This window comes from Opisthocomus hoazin, chromosome 24, assembly GCF_030867145.1.
Source record: "Opisthocomus hoazin isolate bOpiHoa1 chromosome 24, bOpiHoa1.hap1, whole genome shotgun sequence".
Lineage (NCBI taxonomy): Eukaryota > Metazoa > Chordata > Aves > Opisthocomiformes > Opisthocomidae > Opisthocomus > Opisthocomus hoazin.
The window spans coordinates 2,566,203-2,575,859 of NC_134437.1; the positions used below are offsets into that span (position 1 = coordinate 2,566,203).

A 9,657-nucleotide genomic window follows, 5' to 3' on the forward strand; every position below is an offset into this window, starting at 1 on the left:
TGCTGTTGAACTACCAAGTTATTGTTACTACCAATGTCTTTACTGGTTTTCAGCCACTGCTGCCTGTGTCCTTTGGAGCCGCACTTAGGGGCTTGTGTTTTGTTCTAGCTAGCAGGCTAAATGTGTGAAGGTGTCATATTCCTGTCCCAGCTTTTCTTTTCTTCACAAATTTTTCCATCGAGTATTTTTTTGAGATAGAAAACTAAGGGAGGAATGAAATGTGTGTGACTGGGAGAGATTAACTAGTTTTCTGATTGACTAGCAGAAGGCAGTAGTATGATCTTGGTCATTGGCTCTTGAGATACAGCAGCGGTTCTTCAGTTGGTTTGGCTGAAGTAATGAAATTATGCTTGAAAGTTCAGGCAGAAGAAAATACCCATTTCTATGAATATTCATTGATGACTGATGAATGTTAACTTGTATAAATAACCCACAGTTGAATCGTTTTTTTGAATGATGGGTATCCTTTGTATGGAATCTAATCTAACGCTCCTCTAAGCTTTTTTTTTTTTCTTCAAGAAAAGTAATCTGGGGTGTTTAGTGCCTAGCTGTAGCTGTACATAGTTACTGTGTTATCCGTTCAAGCCTGTAGAGAAGGTGTCTCCAGAGAGGCTTAACTCCACATCCTTTGAGATAATTTCTTGTGAAAATAGATAAAATGAAAACCAAAACTCACCCTTCTGCCACCCACCTCCCTACTTTTTATATCTTGTGGCCAGACTGCCTTTGTTAAGCAATATTTTACATTCTTTTGCCTTCCAGGCTGCACCTGGTACTCTCCACAAGGATAAACCTTTGCCAATCCCACCCACGCTCAGAGATCTCCCACCGCCACCGCCTCCAGACAGGCCACATTCCATCGGGACTGAAAGTCGGCCTCAGAGACGTCCCCTGCCCTGCACGCCAGGAGACTGTCCTTTGAGAGACAAACCACCTCCTGTGCCCTGCAACCGTCAGGCAGATCTGTGGCCATCCAGGCCAATTCCAAAAGCCCCATCTGTAGCTCTCAGCCCTGGTGACCCTTGGGCAGGGAGAGAACTGTCAAACAGGCACTCGCTTCCCTTTTCCTTGCCTTCGCAGATGGACTCCAGGGCTGACAGCCATCAGCTTGGAAGCATGCTCAGCCTGGACAACCCAGTGGTAAGTAGGCTTATTGGAGGTGAACGTAATTTGTGAGGAATTAAGTCTTCCAAGGTGCCCTTTTCTCATAGTTTACATCTGAATAGGGTGATCTTGTGCCAAGGGAGAGATGGAAAGGAAATGGTGAATGCTAGGCAAAGGAGAACTATGGGAGGGCTTCTTGGGGAAGTACTTTCATGCCTGTTGGGAGCAAGGTTGGAATCTCAGTTTGAGCAGTCCTGAGCCACAATTTCATGATCACTGTTCACCTTTCAATTTTGAAGAACTGAGAATGTTTTATATTGGGAGTTTGTATGCTGATAAAGTGCAGTTTACTCTTCTCAGTTTTCAGTCCTGTAAAACCTGCACACAGTAGCTATGATTATATATGTAACACAGTAAAATCTGAGTTAAATTTGGATCTGTTACTATTAACTGGTATCATGATGTGTAGCTTAGTAGTCCAACATATTGTCCTCTAAAAGAAATCCCAGGCAGTTTTGCTTTCTTTGATTCCATTCCCCTAATTTTTCCTTTTAAAACCTCTAGCTTTCTAAAACTGAAAAGAAGACAAGTACATTTTTAGCCAGATTGTCTAGGAAAATGACACTTGCACAGTTGTCATTCTGTCTCAGTATGTGTGTGCTTGTCTGCATCCTGTTTCTCTTGTACCCCATTAACATTTGGCCTTTTGGCCTATTTCGGCTGAATTTGCCAAAGCCATTGGAGTCTCAAAAGATCTGAAGTTTCTTTAGTTGTTGTGTAAACAGGCAGTTTGCTAAAGGAGAAAAACCCTGCTTGTGCCCTCACTGACTGAAAACTGTCGCAGAACGACTGGATTTCTAAGGTGGCAGTGAATCGTTTGGAATAAATGAAGATGCTTCATTCCCCCAGAGGATGTGTTGAATGACTGGCTGACAACTTTGCAGCTACACTGGTATAAGTGGTGTTTCTGATTCCTGGTTTGGAATTTTTTCTTTCAGAGCTTGAACAGTGGTCCACCAACAACCTCAGAGTGTGAACACCCCAAAATCAAACCCTCGTCATCTGCCAATGCCATCTACTCCTTAGCTTCCAGGTCTGTTGTTTTCTAGCAAAAGTGCTCTTTTGTAACTCACAGAATGGTAACTGAAGGGCTCTCTCCATGCTGATGCCAGGGACAGAATTTGACACAACTGTGTCAGACCTAGTTTCAGTCTCTGACAGATTCAAAATATACAATCTAAAGAAAGTAGGTGAAATCAGCATCCCAGAGATCTGTGGCTAGTGGTGGTAGTTACCCTTGGCTGTGGCAATAGGAAACAGGCTACAATTGCCATTAGCTCTTTTATGAATTCAGTTCTGAGTTGTTTTTTATGTGGAGTAGGTGATGTATAATGTGTATGATATTGTCAACTTCCTTTTGCATAATGATGATCTTGTGCCAGTGTGACCTTGTAGCTAGGCTGCTGAGAATCCTGAAAGCCAGGTTATTTCTTTAGACACAATCACTATAAGATGACTGCTTGTTACTTCCACTGTGGATTTTAAAGGCCACTTTAATATTAATTAGATCTGACATACATGTTTTTTTGTGTTTGTATCTTGTTTCTTCTTCCTCCAGACCACTGCCTGTACCAAAACTGCCTCCTGGGGAACAGTCTGAAAGCGACGAGGACACTGAGTACATGTCACCATCCTCTCTGCCTGTGGTGCCTCCAAGTCCTGCTGTACAAACAACAGAGATCAAAATGCCTTTGGAAATGACTCAGAGTTTACGGTGAGATTCTGTTTGTGTGTACTGTGGTTCCTCTTCACAGCTCTGGGAAAATGTATTTGTTTACTAGGATGGAGATTTTGCTTGCTTGGTTTGCTGAATTCCCCCAGTGATATTCACCAGATCTAGGTTAACATAGCTAACTGTAAATGAAATGTGAGTAATGCTCTTTTGCAGAATCCTTATACAGTATTAAAGAATTCAGATAACCATTCCCTCCTCTTTCTGCCAGTAACCTTTTGAGAGCAGCAGCAACTGAAATTCAAAATTCTATTAAAAGGTTGTGTTCTGGTGTTATCAATTAAACTCTTTTAAGCTGATAAGATGTATTGCAATATACATTGCTAGAGCATTTTCTGGAACAAATATCCCTTCACAAAACAGTGGTGATTTCACTTTGAAGCAGGGATCTGTGCAGAATCTCGGTCACAGAGACTAGGCGGCGGTGGTGGTGACCACTGTCACTTGTCTAAAGGGAAATACATCTTCTCTCCCTCAGGGTTTTAGACTGCGACCAGCAGACGGATGGCTGTATGTATGAAGCAATGTACAACATTCACTCCCAAGCAGCATCCTCTGCTTTCGAGACGGTCAACGCTTCTGGTGAGTGGGTGTGCTAAAAAAACACCTGAGAAACTGGGGTACAATGAATTGGTCCCAGTCCCAGTTATAACAGCGTTTTAAGCTAAACTAAATCTTACTTGCTTTTGCTGTTAGAATAGCTAGGATGTATGTGGAAACATCTGGGTCTGTGTACTGCAGACTGCATGTGGGGATGTTTTTGAGAAGCCTGGTTGGAATGCACTGTAAAAATACTCAACAGTTGTTAAAAAAATTGCTGTTTTGAAGATATTTTTTTTTTCCCTGGGCAGCAGTTGTCAGGCCACGTCTATCATAAGTATTTGTAATCTGATACTACCTTCTGGAAACAGCTTCCATTGAATGTGGTGTTTTGGCAGAAAAACCTTAGTTCTGTGTCCTGTCAATGTTTGTGGACTACAAAGGAACAGAGTCTGCCTTGAGAGACAGAGACTCTGTTCAGTTCCAGAGCTCTGTTCAGTCCCAGAGCTCAGAATGAGCCTCTTATTCTAGATGAAGGGGATCTGGCAGCAGCCACTGCCAGCAACGGCCCTGAAGAGTCAGAAAATGAAGAAGATGGCTATGATATCCCCAAACCACCGCTACCAGTTGCTATTGCTCGTCGCACACTGTCTGATATCTCCAATGCCACACCTGCCTTCAGCCGAATGTCTTTGGAAAATGACCCTGTAACAGGTTAGAGGACACTGATACTCTTCGTGTTGTAGTGGGTACTGATGGCTTTCTGTGCGTGTTTGAAAGTTCTGTCACTCAAGGTTTTGTATGTAAGCTGTAAAATCACCTTTACACGGCAGAATTACACTGGTTCTTAGGTGTTCAGTTTGGTTTACAGCTTGGAATGGAATCCCTTGGTCATTTAGTCACTGAGCTAGTAAATCATGTTTAAATCACAATTAGGAAAACCTTTCCTCAGCATAAAGGATATTAGTTAAGCCACTGTTTCCTACAGGGCATGGCATACCATTTGTACCAGGGCATGAAGCAGAACTTCGGAACATTACTGCTTATCATTGTTTCAAGTAAAAGATGACATGACTGGCCTTGCACAGCATGCCTGGCTCAGTCTCAGCTGGGGCTGTTGCCGGCAGATGGCACAAGCGTACCGTTTGATGCCATCAGTTCCTTCGAGCAGGGACCTAGTGGCTCAGCAAGGTCAGCTTTTTGTCCTTGGGGAGTAGAGGACATCTTGTCCTTCTGGCTGCAAGGCACGTTCTCTGAGGGACAAACCAAAGCCTTGTCTCTCCAAGAGCGGGTCTAACGCTTGACTTATTCCCTACAACTGCCCAGCAGCTCTAAAGGAAGCTCTGAAACTCTTCCTGCTGCGGGACTTTCAGCATGTCTGAACACCCTGATTTGCCAAGTAAGAGGAATGGGTTTCTTATTCCTTCTGGAGGCAGACGGAAGGCATAGCCTTGTGTAACCAGGACCACTTGCCCCAGTGAATCTTCTGTTCACCTGCTTCACCACTTCCCCTGCCCTGAGCTTCCCCTTCTTCTACACAGAGAAGAGTTTACTAGTGCAGAGAAGTTTATTAGCTTTTGCCACTCCTACCTGCTCCCTGCATCACTTTAAATCTGTCACTGTCTCTGTAGAATGTGGCTGACAGGGATAAGAAGGGACAGAGAGAGCTCTCATCCTGCTCCCAGATGAAGTACTGAGCTTCATCATTGACCCTTCTTTGTTTCTGCAGCCCTGAAATAAGAGTGCTAATGTCCTGCTTTGTAGCGTTAGGAGATCTGCTACTGAAAAACGTCGTGGAAATGCTGATGGTTACTGCTGTGGGAAGGATATGCAGTTTTCTGAAGCAGTGGGTATTGACTGCTGCTGAAGCCTGGTGTTAAGCAAGCCTGACTAGTATGGGATATGTTTTGGCAGATTTGTGTTCTCGTGCATTGTGCCCTACCATTTAATTTCTTAATCATTTACCAGAAAAGCTGTGCTGGTAAGTTGCCCTTTCAAATTGACCCATGGTCTCTGAAATTTGATCCAGTTCAAGCTGAAACAGCTATTTCAAAAGGCAATTTGGGGAGGGAAGTGGCTAGTCCTTTTTCTCAAATGTACAAAAAGCTTTTTATATTTAAGAAGCTTGTACTTTGAAGATTAGGGAGTTGAACTGCATTGTGGTTGGTGAGGAAGCTTCAGTATATTGGTTTCCTGAAAAACCTTCTCTGTCTTAGTACTTTTGGTACAAGTTTTTCAGAGAGGCTCCACAATGACTACTTCTTTTCTGACCACTTCTTTTACTTCTTTTCTGAGCCTAGGCTTGGCGTGCCAAGGCCAGGGGTGAGATTGACAGCCCAGCTCAAGTGTATATACACCAATGCATGTAGCATGGGCAATAAACAGGAGGAGCTGGAAGCCATTATACAGCAGGACAGCTATGACTTGGTCGCCATCACAGAAACATGGTGGGACAACTCGCGTGACTGGCATGCTGTCATAGATGGCTACAGACTCTTTAGGAAAGACAGACCAACAAGGAGAGGTGGGGGAGTTGCTCTATATGTGAGGGAGCAACTAGAATGCATTGAGCTTGGCCTGGAGGCAAATGAGGAACAAGTTGAAAGCTTGTGGGTTAGAATTAAGGGACAGGCTCATAAGGGTGACATTACGGTGGGTGTGTACTACAGGCCACCTGACCAGGAGGAGGAGGTTGATGAGGCCTTCTACAGGCAGCTGCAAGCAGCCTCACAGTCACAGGCCCTGGTTCTCATGGGGGACTTCAACCACCCTGACATCAGCTGGGAAGACCATACAGCTAGGCAGGCGCAATCCAGGAGGTTCCTACAGAGCATCGATGATAACTTTCTGATGCAAATGGTGGAGGAACCAACAAGGAAAGGCGCGCGCTGCTGGACCTCGTGTTAACAAACAAGGAGGGACTGGTTGAGGATGTGAAGGTCGGAGGTAGACTCGGCTGCAGTGACCATGAAATGGTCGAGCTCAGGATCCTGCATGGAGGAAGCAGGGCGATAAGCAGGATCAAAACCTTGGACCTCAGGAGGGCTGACTTTGCCCTCTTCAAGGAGCTACTGGGAGGAATCCCATGGGCCAGGGCTCTCGAAGGCAGGGGGGTCCATGAGTGCTGGTCGCTCTTTAAACGACACTTCCTCCATGCACAGGAGCAATGCATCCCCCTGAGAAAGAAATCGAGCACAGGAGGCAGGAGACCTGCATGGTTAAACAAGGAGCTTCTAGCAGAGATTAGGCAGAAGAGAAAGGTCCATGGAATGTGGAAAGAGGGGCAGGCCACTTGGGAAGAGTACAGGAATGTGGTCAGAGCATGCAGGGATGTGACGAGGAAGGCCAAAGCCCACCTGGAATTGAAGCTGGCAAGGGATGTCAAAAACAACAAGAAGGGCTTCTTCAACTACATCAGCAGCAAAAGGAAGGCTAGGGACAATGTGGGGCCGCTGCTGAATGAGGCGGGTGTCCTGGTGACGGAGGATGCGGAGAAGGCAGAGCTACTGAATGCTTTCTTTGCTTCAGTCTTCAGTGCTAAGACTGGCCCTCAGGAATCCCAGGCCCTGGAGGTAAGAGAGGAAACCTACAAAGAGGACGACTTTCCCTTGGTCGAGGAGGACTGTGTGAGGGATCGCTTAAGTGATCTGGATGTCCACAAATCCATGGGCCCCGATGGAATGCACCCACGAGTGCTGAGGGAGCTGGCGGATGTCATTGCTGAGCCACTCTCCATCATCTTTGAGAGGTCCTGGAGGACAGGAGAGGTGCCCAAGGACTGGAGAAAGGCCAATGTCACTCCAATCTTCAAAAAGGGCAAGAAGGAGGACCCAGGGAACTACAGGCCGGTCAGCCTCACCTCCATCCCGGGTAAGGTGATGGAGCAGCTTATCCTGGAGGCCATCATGAAGCAAGTGGAAGAAAAGAAGGTTATCAGGAGTAGTCAGCATGGATTCACCAAGGGGAAATCATGCCTGACCAATCTGATAGCTTTCTACGATGACATGACTGGCTGGGTAGACGAAGGGAGAGCCGTGGATGTTGTCTACCTTGACTTCAGCAAGGCTTTCGACACAGTCTCCCATGATATCCTCCTAGGGAAGCTGAGGAAGTATGGGCTGGATGAGTGGTCGGTGAAGTGGATTGAGAACTGGCTGAATGGCAGAACTCAGAGGGTTGTCATCAGCGGCGCTGAGTCTAGTTGGAGGCTGGTGACAAGTGGTGTCCCCCAGGGGTCAGTACTGGGCCCAGTCTTGTTTAACTTCTTCATCAACGACCTGGATGAAGAGTTAGAATGTACCCTCAGCAAGTTTGCTGATGACACCAAACTGGGAGGAGTGGTAGACACACGGGAAGGCTGTGCTGCCATTCAGCGTGACCTGGATAGGCTGGAAAGCTGGGCAGAGAGGAACCTGATGAGGTTCAACAAAGGCAAATGCAGGGTCCTGCACCTGGGGAGGAACAACCCCATGCATCAGTACAGGCTTGGGGTGGACCTGCTGGAGAGCAGCTCTGTGGAGAGGGACCTGGGTGTCCTGGTGAACGACAGGTTAACCATGAGCCAGCAGTGTGCCCTGGCTGCCAAGAAGGCCAATGGGATCCTGGGGTGCATCAAGAAGAGTGTGGCCAGCAGGACGAGGGAGGTTCTCCTTCCCCTCTACGCTGCCCTGGTGAGGCCTCATCTGGAGTACTGTGTCCAGTTCTGGGCTCCCCGGTTCAATAAAGATGAAGAGCTACTGGAGAGAGTCCAGCAGAGGGCTACGAGGATGATGAGGGGACTGGAACATCTCTCCTACGAGGAGAGGCTGAGGGAGCTGGGCTTGTTCAGCCTGAAGAAGAGAAGACTGCGAGGGGACCTAATAAATGCTTATAAATATCTGAAGGGTGGGTGTCAGGAGGATGGGGCCAAGCTCTTTTCAGGGGTGCCCAGGGACAGGACAAGGGGCAATGGGCACAAACTGAGGCAGAGGAAGTTCCGTCTGAACATGAGGAAGAACTTCTCACTCTGAGGGTGACGAAGCCCTGGAACAGGCTGCCCAGGGAGGTTGTGGAGTCTCCCTCTCCGGAGATATTCAAGACCCGCCTGGACAAGGTCCTGTGCAGCCTGCAGTAGGTGACCCTGCTTCGGCAGGGGGGTTGGACTAGATGACCCACAGAGGTCCCTTCCAGCCCCTACCATTCTGTGATTCTGTGATTCTGTGACCAGTGCTGCAGTGCCCATTTTAAAAAGGGCTTGTTTGGACATACTTAGTCTTATGGATTTGTCTGTTGTACACCAGTTTTACTGCTAGAAAACTCTATCATGAGTGCCTGGAGGAGTTTCTCCAGAAGACAAACAAAACTTTGTTTAAGGGCCTGTCAAATATTCATGCAGAGAAGTTTCTTGTGATTTGCAAACTAGGAAAAAATGCTTTCTGCAATGATAGAGGAGGTTAGAGCTCAAAAATTATCAGGTGTTGGATTCACACATTAAGCAATGTGTTGGAGTGTTCAGTGTCTTGTGTGGTTTACTGGTTATTCTTTTTTCTCCCCAGGAGTAGTGCATGATGTAGCTACTGGCAAGTAACACATCTGAATGAACAAGAGGAAAGGCAGAACAGGCTGAACTTACTGATCTGCCATAGCTGCCAGCCACTAGCTAGAGGGAGCTTCAGCAGGAGCTGAGATGTAGCTGGCCCATCTAGGAGTAGATGGCCCTGGCCTGCTGATGGGCTGGCAGCGGAAGAGGAGCAGACCCTTCAGAGAACATAATTCAGTTGCTGGAGCAATTGTGGTGAATGAGTTGTAACTGATAGATCTGGTTTTGTACATGCACTCCCTCAGCATGCTGCAATGTAGACAACAGTTCTGTGGGGAGAGATCAGCTTCTGGACAGTTAAACTGGGGGTCACTGCCTGATTCTAGAAGGAAATAGGATGTTTGGTAAAGTTGCATATGCTCTGTGTCATTTTTTCCCAGCAGGTCTTTGCTTCTTATTCTAAAGCTGATATCTGAGATCTGCTCACATGCACACATACATCCCTTGTCAATTTTTTCTATTTATGTGGTCATATCTTAATAAATGAGCCTAATGTGGCTGCCTAATTAAAGAAATCTCCTTAGCCGTTTTTGCACATGAAAGGAGGAAACTGAGCTAATCTGTACCGTTGTGTGGGAGGATAGACTGGTTGGAGGAAGTGGGATAGCTTTCAGTGGCATGTTTTTGAAGTGCCATTTATCAG

General features: G+C 46.5%; 1 protein-coding gene across 1 annotated transcript in view; it reads left to right on the forward strand.

The window, feature by feature from the left end:
* The window catches only part of CBL (Cbl proto-oncogene), a 47,800-nt gene that overhangs the window by 33,360 nt on the left and 4,783 nt on the right, over window positions 1-9,657 (forward strand). Inside the window, exons 11-15 of the mRNA XM_075442640.1 lie at window positions 763-1,140; window positions 2,103-2,197; window positions 2,723-2,878; window positions 3,375-3,478; window positions 3,968-4,150. Coding sequence (XP_075298755.1) covers window positions 763-1,140; window positions 2,103-2,197; window positions 2,723-2,878; window positions 3,375-3,478; window positions 3,968-4,150 — 916 coding nt within the window. The remainder of the gene's footprint in view (window positions 1-762; window positions 1,141-2,102; window positions 2,198-2,722; window positions 2,879-3,374; window positions 3,479-3,967; window positions 4,151-9,657) is intronic.